This window comes from Penicillium concentricum (assembly GCF_028827145.1).
Source record: "Penicillium concentricum strain IBT 3081 chromosome Unknown utg000001l_segment0_segment0, whole genome shotgun sequence".
Lineage (NCBI taxonomy): Eukaryota > Fungi > Ascomycota > Eurotiomycetes > Eurotiales > Aspergillaceae > Penicillium > Penicillium concentricum.
Genome location: NW_026622754.1, coordinates 3,058,410 through 3,078,579, shown reverse-complemented (window position 1 = coordinate 3,078,579; position 20,170 = coordinate 3,058,410). Strand labels below are relative to the sequence as shown.

The 20,170-nt window shown below is 43.8% G+C and overlaps 1 protein-coding gene across 1 annotated transcript; it reads right to left on the bottom strand.

Moving 5' to 3' along the window:
• Positions 1-18,709: 18,709 nt before the first annotated feature.
• Positions 18,710-19,608, bottom strand: N7517_001164 (uncharacterized protein; the record flags this gene model as incomplete). Its single annotated transcript, XM_056718894.1, has 4 exons — positions 18,710-18,718; positions 18,745-19,072; positions 19,134-19,327; positions 19,465-19,608. The coding sequence occupies 4 exons, from the start codon at positions 19,606-19,608 to the stop codon at positions 18,710-18,712; spliced, it is 675 nt and encodes a 224-aa protein (XP_056583029.1).
• Positions 19,609-20,170: the final 562 nt, after the last annotated feature.

Genomic DNA, 20,170 nt, shown 5'->3' with positions numbered 1-20,170 from the left:
AGGATTAGACGTCTCAAAATTTCCAACCGCGTGCGGGGATTTTAAATTCAAACGCAGCGTGAGATCGGGGCCTACATAACACAGGAAATCTTCATGCATAAGAGTAACATATATGAATAATAAAACTCCAAGATTTTCCTTGGTTGCCATGAAATGGAAGGCGACTCAAATCCAAGCACAGAGCTCCCGCCACCTTGATTCTTAATTAATGCAAGTTCCGAGGAAGCCTTTTTAGGCATTGTTAGGTAATATATACAGATCGTATTGCTCTTACTAAGCAGCTACACGAATGATAGGATTAAACGGCATGATTTGTTTGGTGGCTTTAATAGAGACTTACCAGGAAATGCAAGACTATATCTCAACGTCGCCACAGAATGCCTCCTAGAGAAGGCACACGTTTGCATTACTACCGGGCTTAGATACCTACATCTAGTTTAGTACCCCTATAACTCAAGAATAGTCAAGCCAAAGTCTCCTAGTAGGACCGGAGATACCATAAGTTTCACTAAACTCCTCCGAGAAACGGATTATACTAGTAAATATGCCTAAGAAGTCTCCTTTATAAATAGGTATAATCGACGAGATAAATAAAGACCCATTGTCTTTAGGCAAAAGGGTGACGAATACGGACTTATCGGTCCCTCCTTTATACACTAATTCATCGCCGTGTCTAATACCTAGATTTTCGGCATAAATAGACTCCGCGGCGCACTATTTAATTGTTTCCTCTTTAGTGAGAGAAGCCCACTTATTTAAAGCACTATTCTATAAGGTTTCTAGCACTTTCAATAATCCTCGCACGTAGACTGCGGCACGATCCACAATATCCGCGGATATCCATAATCTATATCCGCAGCCTTACGGATTTAGATATAGACCTTATATCTATTGGATATTTGCGGATATCTAATAGATATTAAATAATATAAATATGCCTAGACTTATAACCTTAAGGGGTGTGTATTAATTTTATGTTTTCCTCTATATTTTTGTTATGGGGCCGTCGTACTTCGTACGAAGCCCTATGGAAGATGCTTGCTTATGCTGCGCGGAATCTGCCAAACGTTACCGCCTTCGACGGAATATGTACACATTTGTTAGCTCAGGAGAACTCCTCTCCTCAACGAAACCTTCTTGTTCTTAAAACCCGTCTAAGTTGCACAACTAGGCTAGTTCCGTAACATTAGGTTTCGTTCGTCACCTTTATCGACGCTTAGTAAGGAGTTCCTACTAGTACAGAGTGAGAGACAAGATGTCTTACCAACCACGACGACATAATACCTTTGATCACGACAACCTACCAGACGCACTACCGGCACAACAAGCGATGGGAGAGATCTTCCCCCCACCACGAGAGAACGATAGGATAGAAAGGGGGCCGACCCGGCCAACTTACCCCGATGTACGAACCTACAATGGACAGGACCCTAAGGAGTACGCAGCCTTTCGTACGAACTTGAAAATCAAGTTCTTGATGGATGCCCACTACTTTCACTCCGAGGAAATGAAGACCTACTACGCGTTTAGTAGGCTAGAAGGCATTGCGAGCCAGCAAGCCCACGCATGGATCGTAGCAATGGAGAATGAGAAGAAACCCCTCCTTCTCAATGAATTTTACCAAGCCATGGATCTCTACTTTGAAGACCCAGACAAGGAACAACGTGCCCTCGTACGAGTAAATTCGATGAAGCAGGGTAGGAGGAGTCTCCACGACTTCCTATCTGAGTTCGACCAGACACTAGTTACCGCGGGTGGATTACACTGGTCCGATGCCCAGAAGATGGCCCTTCTCCGGACCGCAATCAACGTCGATCTACTCCAGAGTACCGTCGGAGCTGAATTCGCTTCGTACGATGACTACCGGAACCGCCTTCTTCGGATCGACCACGACCTTCGGCAGATTGAAACGCTCCAGAAGAAGAAGTTAAGACCCTTCTTCCGTGGCAATCTCAGCAACACCCAAGACGACGCCGGCAGGATGGACTGGGAACCTACTCAAGCAACTAGGATCGCCGCCCTAGAAGCCGAGATCGCCGCCCTAAAGACAAACCAAAGGAGCAGTCCTTCTCGTACGAACGAACGGGCAAAATGGGTCTCCCGGGAAGAGATTGACCAACGCCGAATGAAGGGGGAATGCCTACGCTGCGGACAGAGAGGGCACCTGATTGCGGGCTGTAGACTACGGCCTGCCACCCGACCTCTAGAGGTGAACGCTGTCGATGCAGATGGAGACAACGACTCGGGAAAAGAATAACCTTCGTACGAAATCGTGTACGGAGGTCGCTAGATACTTCAAAATTGAAACATTCTGTTTGGGAAGAATTTGAAGCCACGCGTATGAACTCCCCACCGTTTGTCATTGCCGCGACCCTAGACCGACAAGCTATGGCCCGTACCTTAGTCGATAGCGGATGCCTATCGTACGGAGCTATCAGTGAAGCCTTTGCGAAAGAAAGGAACTTAGAGACTTTCGAGATCCTACCACGAACATTAAGAGGAATAGGAGGAAAGGGGACGATTTCACAAATCGTACGAACCTCCCTCTCAATTGACCACCACTTTGAGAAAGAGACCTACTTCTATATGATCCCTGATTCCATCGGATACGACCTGATTCTTGGCCTACCCTGGCTGAGACAACAGAACGCTTGCTTCGAACCTTTAAGGAACCGGTTATATCTTCGATCATCGAAAACCCGCCTCTATGGGATCGGCAAAACTCCTCTCCCCGATACTACAGAGATCTCGGCACTCTCAATGCATAGAGAGATTCAGTCAGCAATAAAAGACCATAATTCGTACGATTCCCAAATCTTTGCTGTCTCTATGGCCGATATCGAGAAAGCATTGAAAACCAAGAAACCAAAGGACCTAAAGGTGGAACTCCCCACTGAGTACCACGAATTCCTCCCTTTTATTTGACCCCGACGAAGCGACTAAACTCCCACCACACCGCGGGGAAGGAATCGACCATAAAATCGAACTTATACGAGAAAATGGTAAAGAACCAATAGTCCCCTGGGGGCCCCTCTACAATATGTCGAACGAAGAACTTCTAGTGCTACGAAAGACCCTAAATGAGCTCTTGGATAAGAACTTCATTAGGGTTAGCAAATCCTCAGCAGCAGCACCAGTGCTATTCGTACGAAAGCCAGGAGGAGGGCTCCGTTTCTGCGTCGACTACCGAGCGCTAAACGCTCTCACAAAAAAGGACCGCTACCCCCTTCCCCTGATTCATGAGACGCTGAACCAGATCGGACGAGCGAGATGGTTCACGAAACTCGACGTATCAGCCGCGTTCCATAAGATCCGGATTGCCGAAGGAGAAGAATGGAAAACCGCGTTTCGTACGAGGTACGGACTTTACGAATGTCTTGTTACCCCCTTTGGCCTGGCCAACGCGCCGAGCTCATTCCAGAAATATATCAACTGGTCCCTACGAGAATACCTAGACGATTTCTGCTCCGCCTACCTCGACGATGTATTGATCTATTCGGAAGGGAACATCGAAGATCATCGAAAACACGTAAAGAAGGTCCTCCAGAAGCTACAGGAAGCTGGCCTACACTTGGATATTGGGAAGTGCGAATTCGAATGCACCGAAACCAAGTACCTTGGCTTTATCGTACGAGCAGGAGAAGGGGTTAAGATGGACGCTGAAAAAGTGCAAGCGATACTCGACTGGGAAACACCAACCACAGTCCGAGGCGTGAGGGGATTCCTCGGCTTTGCCAACTTCTACCGACAATTCATCCCAAACTATTCAGAAGTCGTACGACCTCTTACCCAACTCACGCAAAACAACGTCCCCTTTGTCTGGTCTACTATATGCGAGAAGAGCTTCCAGGAGCTAAAACGACTCTTCACAACAGAGCCGATACTAGCAGCCTTTGACCCATCTCGTACGACAGTGGTAGAGTCCGACTCGTCAGGATACACGGTTGGAGGAGTCCTCTCACAGTACGATGATAAGGGTGTGCTACGACCATGCGCCTACTTCTCCAAGAAAAACGCTCCCGCCGAGTGTAACTATGAGATCTACGATAAGGAGCTGCTCGCTGTCGTACGATGCCTAGAAGCATGGGACGCAGAACTACGTTCAGTCCAAGGGAAATTCCTCGTTATCACCGACCATAAGAACCTAGAATACTTCTTCAAACCAAGGAAGCTCACTGAACGGCATATGCGGTGGTCACTCTTCTTAAGTAGGTTCAACTTCGACTTCCAATATCGCCCCGGTACAGACAACGCCCGAGCGGACGCCCTATCACGACGAGACCAAGACAACCCAACCGAGGAAGACCCAAGAATCGCAGATCGTACGAAGTGTCTCCTAACGCAGATAGGAGACGATAAGGCTACTGTGAATATCCATGCCACGACCGCACAGCAAACCCCTGACGAACAAGACTGGGAGCTAGCGAGAGATGGGGATGACGAGTACCAGGGCGCTATACGGACACTACAACAGGGCCTACGGAAGTTCCCACCAGAACTAAAGCTAAAAGTCTCAACTTCCGAATGCACAATCGACCAAGCCCAGAAACTTCGCTTCCGCGGAAGGTTATGGGTCCCTAACTCTGAGCCCCTTCGTACGAAAATCATTCAGACCGCACACGACTCTCGACTCACCGGACACCCAGGGAGGGAGGAGACCTATACAGTGGTTAGCCGCGAGTACTTCTGGCCGAATATGTCGATCGACATCCGGAGATTCGTACGGAACTGTGACCTATGTAACGGGGCGAAACCATGGCGAGAGCTGAAGCGAGGCCTCCTAAAGCCGCTCCCGGTGCCAGAACAACCATGGCGAGACGTGGCCCTCGACTTCATCACCGATTTACCACCAAGCGACAGCCGTACGAACATCTTGGTAATCACAGATCGGCTGACAAAGGGAGTGATCCTAAGGCCGATGAAGTCAATTTCGGCCGAAGACTCCGCATGGGCAATCATTGACAGCCTCGTACGACAACACGGATTCCCAAACTCGATCGTCTCGGACCGAGGAACCCAATTCACAAGCCTCCTATGGGAACGGATCTGCCAGCTATGTAAGGTTATACGACGGCTGTCGACGGCCTACCACCCCGAGACCGATGGACAGACCGAACGACACAATAGCACGTTAGAAGTGTACCTACGCCTCTTCGTACGATTTGAACAGAACGACTGGAAACGCCTACTCCCAATGGCCGAACTTGCGTTAAATGGACGAGTCTCCGCAGCAACCGGCGTAAGCCCTTTCTTCCTAACCCACGGTTATAACCTCTCTCCATTTGACCCACCAATCGAGGAACCGCGTATAAACAGCACCATTACCACGCCAGAACCAAGCCCAATCCAAAAAGCAGAAACGATCGTACGAAAGCTAGCTGGAGCTATGGACTGGGCACGTGCATCGATAGCCTACGCCAACCAACAGATGGAAGCAAACGCTAACCGGCACCGACAACCGGCGCCTACCTTCCAAGTCGGAGACGCTGTTTGGTTAAACCTGAAAAATATACAGACCGAACGACCCTGCAAGAAGCTCGACTGGAAGAACGCAAAATATAGGGTTCAGGAAGTTATTGGTTCCCACGCAGTACGACTGGATACGCCACCCGGCATTCACCCAGTATTCCATGTTAACCTCGTACGACTCGCGACACAAGACCCCCTTCCGTCCCAACTGGCACACGAACCGCAACCACCAGCAATCATAGTCGACGACCAAGAAGAGTGGGAGATCGAAGAAATTATAGATGAGACACAAACACGCAGGAGGAACAACGCTCGTACGAGCTACAAGGTTAAGTGGAGAGGCTACACGAGACCAACCACAGAGCCAGCGGACGCACTCAAGGACACAATAGCGTTAGACGTGTGGCTACAGAAGACCGCACCGTTTAGAAAGATCGATGGGTCCCTTGATAAGGCTAGCTACTACGCTTCGTGCTAGTGCTAACTGAGTCTAGAAACCTCGATATTGTGTGTTGATTGCGTCTATGAAAAGTGCTAAGCCTCGTACGGTCTAGTCAATGAGCTCCTCTACAACAGAGGGCGGAGGGAGAGGGCCAGCTCCACACTTCCCGCTGCACTGGAGTGAAGCACAGCATTCGAAGGGCTTCGTTTCCCGCAGCAGTCAGACGGACCTTGACATACTGCTTCCCTCCGTGCTCAATGCGAGTCAGGGGCAGGAGCATACGCCGGGAGGAGGGTTCGACTTGACGCGGGTCGTACGACAGAGGATTGAAGTTAGACGACTCCATGGTTGACAGGAGGTTTGGAGACTGCGAATAAAAAATAAAAAAAAGAAGAAGAAGAAGGGAATTGAGGACCTATTTATGCCTTCCAACTACAGCCCACATGCTACAAAGCAACGACGTCGTCGAACACGTTTGCCCTATTCGGCCAATCATAGGCCACGATTTTGTTTGCTTCTCCCATTGATTCCTAATCTGGCGTCTATTGAAGCAAACAGTCATTGTCCTAGGGGAGGGGGGTATTGTTATGGGGCCGTCGTACTTCGTACGAAGCCCTATGGAAGATGCTTGCTTATGCTGCGCGGAATCTGCCAAACGTTACCGCCTTCGACGGAATATGTACACATTTGTTAGCTCAGGAGAACTCCTCTCCTCAACGAAACCTTCTTGTTCTTAAAACCCGTCTAAGTTGCACAACTAGGCTAGTTCCGTAACAATTTTTCGTATAATGGTATGTTATATTAAATAATCAAAATCTAGATCTTTTAGGGGTTGTATAAATTTAAATCTTCTTATTTATTTATATATACTATTTATAGATCTAACTATAAAGGGCTACGGTCGAATTAAGTTAATTAAACGGCGCCTATATACTATTTAGCTAAAGTTTAGGAGTTTTACTATATAGGAACTCCACGATAGTGTTATACGTTCTTAAAGTTATAGGGTGGTGAGCGCCAATAGTTCCTAGGCCCTAGCGCCTATTCTCTAACCTCGGTTAGAAATCCTCTTATAGTAGGGGTCTCTCCCTCTTTTATAACCGTGTTTAGAAACTTAGGCTAGGGGGAGACTAGTAGCGTATATAGGTAAAGCCCGAGCTCTAATACTAGCACTAGCCTATTATACTAACTAGAAGCTATCTAGTAGCCTTAGCTATTTTCGAATCCGCGCTAAACGGCCTAGTATACTTCTATCTACTAGTATCTCTAGAAGCTTATTATCCTCTTTAATTCTAACCGAGGTTAGAGAATAGGCGCTAGGGCCTAGGAACTATTGGCGCTCACCACCCTATAACTTTAAGAACGTATAACACTATCGTGGAGTTCCTATATAGTAAAACTCCTAAACTTTAGCTAAATAGTATATAGGCGCCGTTTAATTAACTTAATTCGACCGTAGCCCTTTATAGTTAGATCTATAAATAGCATATATAAATAAATAAGAAGATTTAAATTTATACAACCCCTAAAAGATCTAGATTTTGAGTATTTAATATAACATACCATTATACGAAAAATATAGAGGAAAACATAAAATTAATACACACCCCTTAAGGTCACGAGTCTAGGTATATTTGTATTATTTGATATCTATTAGATATCAAAAAATATCTATATCCGCAGTTTACGGATATGGATTGTGGATATCCGCGGATATTGTGGATCGTGCCGCAGTCTAGTGATTACTAGTCGTATGAATAGTAATATCGCTACTAGGGGTCTAGTAGAGTTAATTACTACTAGACTGCGACATCGCCCGTCCATGGGCCCCTAGGAGGGGCCCACCGTTATATAAAAATTAGTTGTATAGTAAATTATACTATATATATTTATATATATCTTATTAAAAATCCGGAATTATTAGTATAAGTATATTAGTATAAGTTTATAAAATATACAAATTTAGTTAAAATATTTTGAAATCTGTCAATAAAAATCACGTGTTAAGCTAATTTTGCATACTAAAAAGGCCCATGGGCGATGTCGCAGTCTAGTTACTACTATTAGATAGTTATATTACTATTATATTATATATATACCTATATAGGGAGTTTAATATATAAGCGGTAAGTAAAATGGAATAGGAAGCCTAAAAATATACTAACCCTTTATAACATCTTTCAATTAGATAAAAACTAAGGTATAAATAAAATGGAAAAAAAGATGGGCCCGAGCCCGGGATTGAACCGGGGACCTCGCGCAATAATGCTTTGGGTGAACCCTAAGCGCGAATCATACCACTAGACCACCCGGGCGATTGATGTACTGAACTTCAAAATTGGCCTATAGATGGGAAAAACTGTTTAACCAATGCGATTGACCACATTCTTGATTACTCTTAGTAGCCTTTGCATATCATTTCACAGTTTCCCAGCTCATTATTTACCGATTTTACCGTTGACATCAGCTTCTTGCCTCCCCTCTTCATTCAGCACAAAAATCTCATGTTTTGTAGCGAGTAGACTTCCGCAAAGCCCACAAATGGGCCCGGCCTTCGAAACCTAACCCAACCCATAGCCCAACGATGGGGGCCTTATGGGTCCCCATAAAAGCCCATCTTACCAGCCTCTGTAATCGCTGTATTACGATCTCTTACTAGTCGTATAAAGTTCAAATTTAGAATCTAGGTTTATATTAGCTATATAAGAATATATTTTAATTTTAAATAAAATCCGATGGGTGGAAGTTCAGATATTATAGAAAATGTGAAAGTTGATATTTTAATGTTAGATATATATTTACGATTTATGCGGGGAGTACCACCACTTTCTAGAGAACCTCTGTAATTTTAAAAAATTATAAATAAACGAATTTTTCGTGTTTTTAAATATGATTTAGAGAAATAACTAGTAATTGATTCTAAATCATTTAAACTAATACAATATTATATTAGGGATAAGGCTTAGAAATGATGCTAAACATAGGGTTAGGTTGGGTTAGGCTTTGGGCTTTGTGGGCCGGTGCGGAAGTCTAGTAGCGAGATACCGTTTGTTGAGGTTAGTAGAAGTCAAGTTTAACTGTCCACACACGACTCAACGTGGCGCCGAACTGTTAAATTCAACCTCGTCTTCGACCACACAATGTCCGACGTTCTCCTCGAAGCCGCGCAAACTAACTTCGTGGGCATGGCAACATGCCTACAACATATACATACATAATACCTACATTCCGTCGGCGCGGCTCTTTTGGTGAGGCTCTTTGAGAATATGACTTACACTATAAGGGGCCAGTTCAAGATTCCCTACGGCGCTAAGTTCATATAGTACTATCCCTACATCTAGAACGAATACTACTTCCGCCTTAACGGCCGTACGCTGCTCGACGACGCTCGATAAAACTTAACATAATACTTCGCACGTCTTAACTAGCTTGCCAAATTGATGTGGTCGATTGGAGCAATCGACAAGTTCGACAAATCTGACAGAGGCGGTCGCGGTAGTAATCCCGGGAATGAGCGCAGCAACGACACGAACAGCCGTACGGATAGTCAGGGCGATCATGATACAGAATTTACTATCGAAGAATGGAGATAATAATAGAGGTCGAGGTCGCGCCAGTCTGGGTCGCGGCCGCGGTCGAACCGTAGGTGCAACTTTACAGCCAACCAGCCAGGAATGTTATCACGACGATTACGAGGCCTTTTATAGCCCTGATGGCTCCCTCCAACCTAAAAAATATCACGGTCTACTACAATCGAGGCGCTACAGCCCAGGGAGCGTAAGCTGCATCATAATTTGGAAACTTTTTTTGAACAAGCTTTGACACGATTTCCCCGACGTGTTGGGTAAAATAAATCAAAAAACAAAAAAAGAGTGGGCCCGAGCCCGGGATTGAACCGGGGACCTCGCGCAATAATGCTTTGGGTGAACCCTAAGCGCGAATCATACCACTAGACCACCCGGGCGATTGATGTACTGAGTTTCAAAACTGGCCTATCTAAGGGAATTAAAGCTTTTAAATATTCGGGATTTGAGGCTGCACCATGATTTTACCTCTGGTATGGGATACTTATATGAACTCCTGATTAGTCTGGTGCGGCCCTAAACCCCTACAGGAGTTATGCGTGAGTAAATTTATTGTACCTGTTCATTTAATTATGCTGAAAATCGCGCTGAGGGCCTTGTCCCTCCCATCTCCCAAACAACCAGAGGTGCACCTCTGACGCTGCCATTCAAAACTCTTACTTTATTTGGAATGGTCGGGGCCGCCATAGCGTTCATAGCGCAAAGACTTGTTGAACTAAATATTAGAATATAGCTCAGATATATATAATACCCTAATCTAAAAAAAAAAAGATCCAGAACACTTTCTACCTAGAAGCTGTGCGGTATTCCTCTAATACCCCCCAATTAGAGAATCGAACCAAGAATAGTAGAATACCAATAACACTCCCGCTAAATACTAAAAGGGAATTCAGCCATGCCGGACGCAAGTCTCGACCTCACCCACCTCACCACCTCATAGATGTACGAAGAGCGGGCGGTTGAGGATAACCCCACAGATACGCATCAAAGCCACACCATTTGAATATTCACGTAATACTAGAGGATATATGAAGCCTATTTTTACCATGTTCCACACCGCGGTACCCACTACGGTGAAGTGGTAATGGATCCACGAGCTAGAGGCCAAACCAAGGCTATAAGAGACGGAGCAACGGAGCAACGGAGCAAAGGTGGCGCATGTATAAGAGTATTTCATTAACAGCTGAGCCCAAGAAGCCAAGTTTCACACAGGGGAAGGAACGGCAACCCGTTCGGTAAGCCCTAACTAAACCGGGCAGCTTCATACTATCCAGGTTCCTTCCCTGATAGTATCCAGCAACCTTAGATCTAACAAGGTCTTCACCCGCCAGGGCGATATTATATTGTCTCCAGGTACCTAGGTAGTAATGTTTAAATGCGTTTCCATAATTTCTGGTTTCCAGCGTGTCCTCTTTTGTTCTTTTCTACCCTCAGCCCAGGGTGGCAGGCGAGGAGCGCATCAGCTCCTCAGGGGTGTGCTAGGCGTTCGGCTGAAGAGGAACAATCATCACGAAGGTGGCAAGCAGAGTAGCTCAACAAAATGGCGAGAGAAAAAAAAAGAGAAAGAAGACCAAACAACAAAACCGAAGGTCAGATTTACCTGTGGCCACCTACTATACTTCTAACCTACGGACCTACTTATACTGAGCTACGAAGAGAAAAAAAAAGGGCGTGAAGAATGGCTTGACTACTTAGGTATTTCATGGATGAAAAAAAAAAAAAAAAAAAAAAAAAAAAACTATATCGAATAGATATAGTACTTTCCCTTCAAATGGGTTGGTCGCCGTGCGAGTTGCGATAAAAGAATATTAGTTAACTTTGCCACCCCAAAGTAAAGCCAGACACATCTTCCGGTCAGCTTTACTCCGTTCTATTAATAAATCGGCAATGTATTATCAGGGTCCTAGCACCGGGAAAGTCAGTCATTGGGAATTTCAGGGGACGGGTTGGGCTGAAAATATGATGTTAGGTTCCGGTGAGTGCTGCGGTTACGGGGTCTCCAGCCCCTAGCAATCTGTATGACTATGTGAGCAATCTTTGCAAACAGAAAATTGAAGTGTGTTACTTGTTTTCTATTCCTTCTTCTTACTTACCTACTTAAAGATATTTCACATTTTATATACCTCGAGCATTCAGCCTTGAGAGCTGAAGTCGGGGTATATAAGATTGTTTTTCTAATCCTTGATTTGCCTACCATTCCTACGTTGACCTGGGCACAGAGATATTGTTTGTGTCAAACTTCTTTGTATATAAGACATGAGATACACGAGGGCTATAACAATTTTCTGCTTTCAGAGGATTGAACAATGATTAACGCAAACGGCTATTAGAGAACAATACCAAGTAATAATTCCTACACGGAATGTTCAAGTTAGGATGCGTCGTCGAGTGTGGGGGTGATGAAAGGTTATCGCGAGGAGAGAAGACTGCCATATTGGTCAGTCGACGGCTTCGCCCAATTGATTCATACCAAGGCTTAAGAGAGACAGATCAAAACTTGCAGCCACTACTACCTCCATCACCAGCCGGGAAGGCAATACCCCCGCTTGAATTATACATAATTGTCAGGTTTCTTAGCACTTAGCTCTTAGCTTTAACAACCTCAACTCTAAATCAATATCACATTGAACAATGCACTTCATCATAGTCTCCTTCTGACAATAATTGTCGGTGCAGATATATTCCGTTCCATGCTTTCGCGTATGTTCACGACTTTGATACCGGCCGCCCTCACTCATATACTCAGTAGACAGGCGAGACGCGGTGCGCCATAATCTAGCTTATCATCCTCGTTCTTACTGTCTCACGCGACTGTATTGCAAAAATTCACCTCAAAGGTGATATTCATCAAGCCCTTGAAATCGGTATCAACCAGATCTGCTACTCTACCTCCGGCAATCGAATCCACCCCTGTCCAATCTTCATAAAAGTGGTTCCAGCTTCAAGCTTGAGAGTTAACTCTTTATTTTAATGATGCCTTCGACAGACTCATTGACCCCTGATGCAAACACTTCCTCAAATCGTTGCTAGGACTCCAGCTGCACCTTGTGTCTCATGTCAAGCTTATCGGCAAGAACAATATTATCCTCCTACGGAACAACATTGACCTTTAACTTTACGTTGGTCCTGTGATCCTACTGCATGAATCATGCCAATGCGCCATGGTGGGCGAACAATAAAAATACGCGATGTCTCCCCCCGGAATTCAACAACTCCCACGGCGTTATCCACACCGAAAGATCCATTTAGCTCTAGGTGATGCTGTAGAGTACCGAACGCCAAGCAAGCCTTAGAGATAAAGCCATTGAGATATCATAGTGACAAGTCAATGTCGTAAATGGCGTAGCCGGCAAAGATGTCTCCGTTTCGAGCTATAAATTGAACAAAAAAAGCCGGTCTCACCACGTAGATGACACGCGTTAGAGCAGACCATCAAAAGTGCACCGATGAATTGCCGCTAGAAGACATTGTCTCCTACATAGTGATAGGAGGCATTGAACCAACGAGGAAATCTTACCATTACCTTGACCAATAGGTTTTGTTTTACGGCTTCAACGACATTTGTTGCCTAGTAGGAACCGTAAGTGCTAAGTTAGCATTAAACACCCCTTTAACCAAATAAAAAAATGCAGAGTGTATATCAGCGATCTCTGTGCTAATGGGTTTCTCGAAGAGTGTATATATGTTCTTAGAAATCGCTACTAGCGACTAACTCGCATAAACATCAGTGCTAGTGGAGATATATAGACAGCCTAGAGCCCCGGATAGGCTGGCATCTCGTCGTAGTTGCCATATATATTGATACCGAATTCCTTATATCCATCGAGCGACTCCATTTCGAGGAAATTAAAGTGGAAAGAAATAAGGGTGCAAAGGTCCGATGTGTAATTATCATTTTTAAAATCAACATCGAGAACGATCGAATTTACAGGGATGTTTGTCCACATTTATATCAAATAGAACTATGTTGCTTTGTAGTATGCAAAACCAGCATCACCGACCCCTACCGTACTCAGTAGTAGTATGATGGGCGAAAAATCGGCAGCGAGATATACTTCATTGAAGTTCATTCTACCCCCTGAGGTGCGGTAATGCTATATGCAGGCCACTGCATATTGCCTATGAGTGACTTTCCTGTCTACCCATGTCTCCCTTTTGAAAAAGTTGTCCCCCAAATCCACTTCCCGCCTGGTCGTCGAAAGATTTCCCATTGGCGAGCAAGACTACGGACACGTACCAAAACCACAACTTTCGCCCGTAAGCGCTAATGAAGAATATCGACGTCGACTGAAATGACTAGCTATCCATTTAGCCCTGAATGGAAGATTGCGACCAAAATAGAACGCGGGTTGCAAGATAAAACCCCCTAGCCAAGCCAGCTGTCGTGTGCTGTATACCTTGACCGGTATTAGTGTAGATTTAGTTGATTTATTTAATGAAGATAGCAATCATGATTCTAATTGTTGAATCTCAATACATCAATCGCCCGGGTGGTCTAGTGGTATGATTCGCGCTTAGGGTTCACCCAAAGCATTATTGCGCGAGGTCCCCGGTTCAATCCCGGGCTCGGGCCCATCTTTTTTTCCATTTTGTATCTTAGTTTTTATCTAATTAAAAGAAATCAACTACGAATTGATCGGTTAATGCCCGATGAGCATTGTTTTCTTGTGTATTTTCAACTATGTAAACTAAAATTCAAAAGTATGAAAAAGAGTTCTGGCAATAGATTGATGCCGACTGTATTCTACGAAGGGGCATAGCGGCCAGTGATAAATAGACTGTATTTTGTCAATTTTCGTCCAAATTTGGAATTATTGCCTAGATTATAGACCGCCTTTTACACCGCCTAATACCACGTACTATACACCAACCTCTCTACCTATTGTATTTTCACTACTCCGTACTTTTATCGCTATGCCTGCTTATATTGATATTGATCCTTACTTACAAAGGCGAGATCCTCGATCTCCTTATCCAAGGCATTACGTATAAAGATATTAGGATAATAGGTAAGGCGTGGATGGAGTGAGAGGAAGAGAATAGAGAGGAATCAAAAGTCAACCACTTAAAGGGGTGATGTATGGATTTGTACGGCAGGAAAAGCTTCGTTTTTGGAGTGATATTTTAGCCTGAGGTAGGGGGAATTGAGATACCTAGCTTACTAATAAAACTGTAATAGTAATTCAGGTATTTTAATTTTCTGCCAGTCCAAAATCAGGCACCAATGACAATACAGTCTATTTATCACTGGCCGCTATGCCCCTTCGTAGGGTTCGATTATATATGCCAACTTTGAAGCTAACCACATCAATCGCCCGGGTGGTCTAGTGGTATGATTCGCGCTTAGGGTTCACCCAAAGCATTATTGCGCGAGGTCCCCGGTTCAATCCCGGGCTCGGGCCCAATCTTTTTTTATACAATTTATACCTTAGTTTTTATCCAATTAAAAAAAGTTGGTATAGATAGATCCCTGTCTGATTTTTTTAGCGGCTTGCTATTACCGCCTACCGCTTGATGCCAGCCCCTATGTAGGCTACAAGACACCTGTACTTTGTAAATCCCTAAAATTAAGTCATTCTGTCACATTACGGAACATTCTGCAAATATCTAAACAAATTGATAATCTAATTATCGTACATCCTTTTGACTCTTTTCTTCATTGTAAAGGTAATGCCTGGGCGCACACCCTTCGGCTCGGCCAAAAGACCAACCATCATGTCGGAGCGAGAGTCTGACATGCCCAGGACCAATATATAGTAGCGCACATAGTTATCCTTGACATTCATCAATTTCTCTATAAATTCTATTAACAAACCTCTCAATATGGCCTACTTTTTATTAGACGACTTAAGATCCGATCCCGACTTAATTGCTACTTATGCTATAGGGAGAGGTCGAGGTTGAGGTCGAGGATAGAGTGCCGTGGATGCTAAGGATACCGGTGATTTTAGTGGTGCTAGGGGTGTTAAAGTAGTTCAATAGAGAAGCAATAATTATGTAGGATCAGAAAGCATTAAATCAGTTAAGATGAGCATTCTTTTCTAATAAGAAAGGTGTATTTTTAGGGTATTGATAAATTCCACCCCCCCTTTGGCTATTCTCCCCCCCCTCCTGCCTGATTTCAGGCCAAAAATCACCCGACTTCCTGCAGTATTATTTTCTGCCAGCTAAATCTGTATGTTGTGTACAACAATTAGAATTTTGGATTATTTAGTAAAAAAGGCATGTTTATTACTAGAAGAAGGTACTTATTTTTGCAAGATTCAAGGTTGGTCAGAAGAGATTAATAATAATCAAACTTAATTTTTATGAAGCTTTACTTTTATATAGAACACAAAGAGGTACTTATTTTTGTTAGTGGTTTATATAACTAGTTAGTAAGTGGAGGTACCATTAGTGTTAGTTACTATAATTGACTAACTAGAGAAAGCGGTCTATAGGTGTCTGAAAGTCAAGGCAGGGGGTGAGAATAACTAGTTAACTAACTAACTAACTAGTTAACTAGAATAATTAAAATAGTTACCTGAATTACCATAACACTTCCCTTAATAATCAAAGTAGCCTGATTTTGCTGGCGTTTATAACTCTTAAAAATGAAGCTTTGTGTCAAAATTGAAGCTTTTAATCTCTATATTCTAGGTGGTTTACAAGTCCAAAAACATGGAGATACTACCATTTGTATAGAGATGAAAAGCTTCAATTTTGACACTTGCAAGCCGTCCAAGAAAGTCGAGATCTCTCAATTTGTATGGAGATCAAAAGCTTCATTTTGGGATGAATCATTTACCGTACATTGTATAGGGCGGTGTAGAAAGCGGTCAATGACTAATTAATTCCAAAAGTGGACATCTATCTTCATTCTCCTATATAGGCAAACTCTGAGCTTTAAGATATCAACTGCCCGGGTGGTCTAGTGGTATGATTCGCGCTTAGGGTTCACCCAAAGCATTATTGCGCGAGGTCCCCGGTTCAATCCCGGGCTCGGGCCCATTCTTTTTTTAGTTCTCCATAGCATTTTGCGCTTTTTTTTTAATCTATTTATTTGACATATGTGTGTGCGGAGTAGGATGATTCCAACGCTAACCTGATTAGGCATTATTGCATACCAAGCATCTTAGGTCCTACAGAATCGAGATTAGCGCCATCCATGCAATTAGACAACATCACCATCATTTCCTATGCATCAAGATGTATCGAGGATGGAATTGCAATTCAGGCTATATTCAACTCCTTCAGTCGACAGAATCCAAGAACGTAGTTTTCTCTCTAGTTCTTCCCGATCCCATTGGGATATTTCTAGTATCTACAGGGGTAGAAGCCCATGAAAATAGGCTTCTCTCTAGGTATAAAAAGTCTATACTTTCAACTGATTTCTGGTAAAACTTCTATAGTATCACTTTACAAGCATGAGCTTTTATCCTTATTCCATTTCCTAGCTAAATTGTAGAGTGCGATAACTGACATCAAGTTACAATTCGATCTGGAATCTGATATGTTACACTCCTCCAATTTTAAGCCCGGTATATGCTACTAGTAGAGGAGTTGGTGAGTTATTCATAACCACAATGAGTTTCTAGTACTACATAGCCCTATGTGGTTGTCAGCCGTCTTGCGTGCCTAGTATGTACACTGAATAAAAAACTAAGGTATAGATAAAATGGAAAAAAAAAAGGATTGGGCCCGAGCCCGGGATTGAACCGGGGACCTCGCGCAATAATGCTTTGGGTGAACCCTAAGCGCGAATCATACCACTAGACCACCCGGGCAGTTGATATCTTAAAGTTCAGAGTTTGCCACTACTACCCTAAAAAGGGGTTTAGGTCCATGTCTACCACCCATTGTTACAAATCTTTGCAAGGTGCCCGATACCGCCCCACCCACCATCTCTATCGAACCCAACGACGGCTAACTTGCCCATATAAGAAAGTATAGCATGTGTATGAGTTTATTTAGCAATCGAGTGCTTTTCTCCGTGATACCGCTTGTCACTTCGACTTCTAGAGGATCTATTACTAGACTTTATACCGGTGTATTATCTAAGAGATCGCTTTATGTACTAGATTTCAAGGTATCAGCTATAAAAGATAGGATACCCGGGCAGACTTGTCGTGAATAACCCTTAGCTATACGAGGAAGTTGCTCTACTCCACGCATTATTCCTTACCGTAAAGTGCGAATGCTCTATATAACTATAGGTGTTCCTAAATTCAACCGAGCTTTTTATACGGTTCCTCAAATATTTGTAAAGATTGTAATAGAGACTAACTTGATACCTAAGCATAAATGAGATCAGCATACTCCTAGACTGGTTAATATTTTTAAATATCTCTCGCTAATTCTCTCTTTATATCTATAAAAAAACGCCGGCTGTGCAACTTCTAGTGGAATAGTATCTAGCTTTGTGTAGGTAGCTACAGGTAGTCCTTACAAACAGGGGTGACCACATCCTAATCCTAAAACAAGCAGAAGGGGGATATGTAATCATGTATCTCTTATCAAATTAGATACCAATTCCAAGGTTGGTGCTTACACCAGCCTCTGCATCCCTTCTTGTTTGAGTTGCAAGTGGCATTGCTTACGGCATGCGATAGTGCGATCTCGATATTGAATGTATTCACCTTGCAACTCATATTTGATATCATTATATGATACTATTCCGTACCTAATTAAGACACATACGACCATAGGGTGTGGAAAACAGGGCTTCCCGTCCGCTCAGCCGTACTTAAGCCACACGCCGGTGAGTTAGTAGTTGGGTGGGTGACCACCAGCGAATCCTCACTGTTGTATGTTTTTTGTTTTTGTTTTTTTTTGTCACTCTCATCTGTATCTCGCGATTAGAAAGAGTCTCGCGATTAGAAAGAGTGCCCGGAACTGAGAAATCGCGATATTCACGGAAAATTTCATGAGTCTCACGTGGAGGAAAATTAAGAGGAAGCTTTGCTGATGATCATGGTGTACAATATTTCTTGGAATACCATCTACATATAGATGATGGTGGCAACAAGGAGAGGAAATCCAAGAGAAAGCAGATCGGAAATGAGACCTCCCATTCGATGAATCCCCGATATTTAACGAATTATTTCCAAATCCGACAGTCCGTAGCCCTTTCAGGCCGGTCGAATTGACGTTGAGGATATCCGAATGATACGCGTCCGAAAAACCCTTGAAGCGAATTTGAATGGGACCCTGGATAGTAATGCTAGAAATCCTGTCACCCCCTCTAAAGTTAGAGGCGTTTGATCGCACGTATGGAGACGCGGTGAAATCCCCATCCATAACCAGATTTGCCGTGTGGGCATTAAAATCGACCGTCACATTTGGTAGAACGAACTCGTCCCAGTCTTTGTTGTCCCATCCCACTGTTTGGGGAACCCGCATACTCCAATTGCCGTGCTCGCGGGAGGTGTTGCACGCAGGCATATCGATATTGAAAGGCCGGGATGAGCTTTCATCATCAACGAGCTCGTTGTTATGCATTATCCCCGAAACAGTAAAAGAGGAGTCGCGATGCTTCGCCGTAGTAATGTTGAAATTATCGAGCACTATTTTGTTCTCTCGGGGCTTCCAAGTGGGTCTGGTTGAATCAGGATTGTAATTGCGAGAACAGGAGATAGATTAGCTGGTGGGTGACTCACTGTGAAGATATTACGGGGAACATGATGACATCCCTGTTTCCAAACATTTGCTCTCCATATGGCACTTCGGACAGGTTATGATTCGGCGGAAGCATGATCAACCATAAATTGACTGCGTTGAGGCCCGGGTTGTATGTGGCTCGTCCTGTAATTGCCAAGAGGGAATTCCATTTCTGGATTGTGGTGCGGTTCTTCTGGTTCGGACATACTGAATTATTTGATGAATAGCCGATTGTTGGGTTCAGTTAGACCTCTATGGTCCCGTTCTAGTAATTATACATAGTGAACCATTTAGCTCGTGTATTTTCATGGGTGAAACGTACGATCCAACCCAAGTATAAAGCTGATTCAGCCCTGTCACATTGTTAGGTCGGAAGTTTGACGATGGATTATAGTCCGAATCATCTTCTGCCAGCACAGTTGATGCCAAAATCAACAGATAAATCCGCGAGGCCCATCCCCAGATATAACGCATGTTGGGCAAATTAAAACGACGATGAAATATTCTAAAGAGGAAAGAAAGGACGGGGAATATTGGCGTGGCGCTGAATTTAGGGGGCGGAAATCAATATTTAGTTCCCCATGGCAAGGTAGAGCTTCAATGGTCCCAAGAGTTGCCTTGTACGAATTAGGCTTAATTATACAAGGAAAACTGCTACCTGGGGGAAGTGTTTGCTCCGACCATATGTCGCCTTAGATTTTCCAAGCCTTTTGGCAAGGCGTTCCGGTCTTGGCAGCCGGCCTCATCCAAAATGATGGCAAAAACAAAAAAGATCTGGACTTGCAGGGAATCGAACCCTGGACCACTCCCATGCTAAGGGAGTATTATACCACTAAACCACAAGCCCAGTTGATTGATAGTTCGAGGCTGATAGTGCATAAAGAGCAAACTGAAGCAATAGTGGTCATAAAGATCAATATCAACTCTTCTCATCTCATCTCTCTTACTCATAACAAGATCTCGCTTGTTTCCAAGTTGATTCGGCCGCTAATCCTTTTATTATTCAGAATTTAGTGCAACTGGCATGGTTTAAATA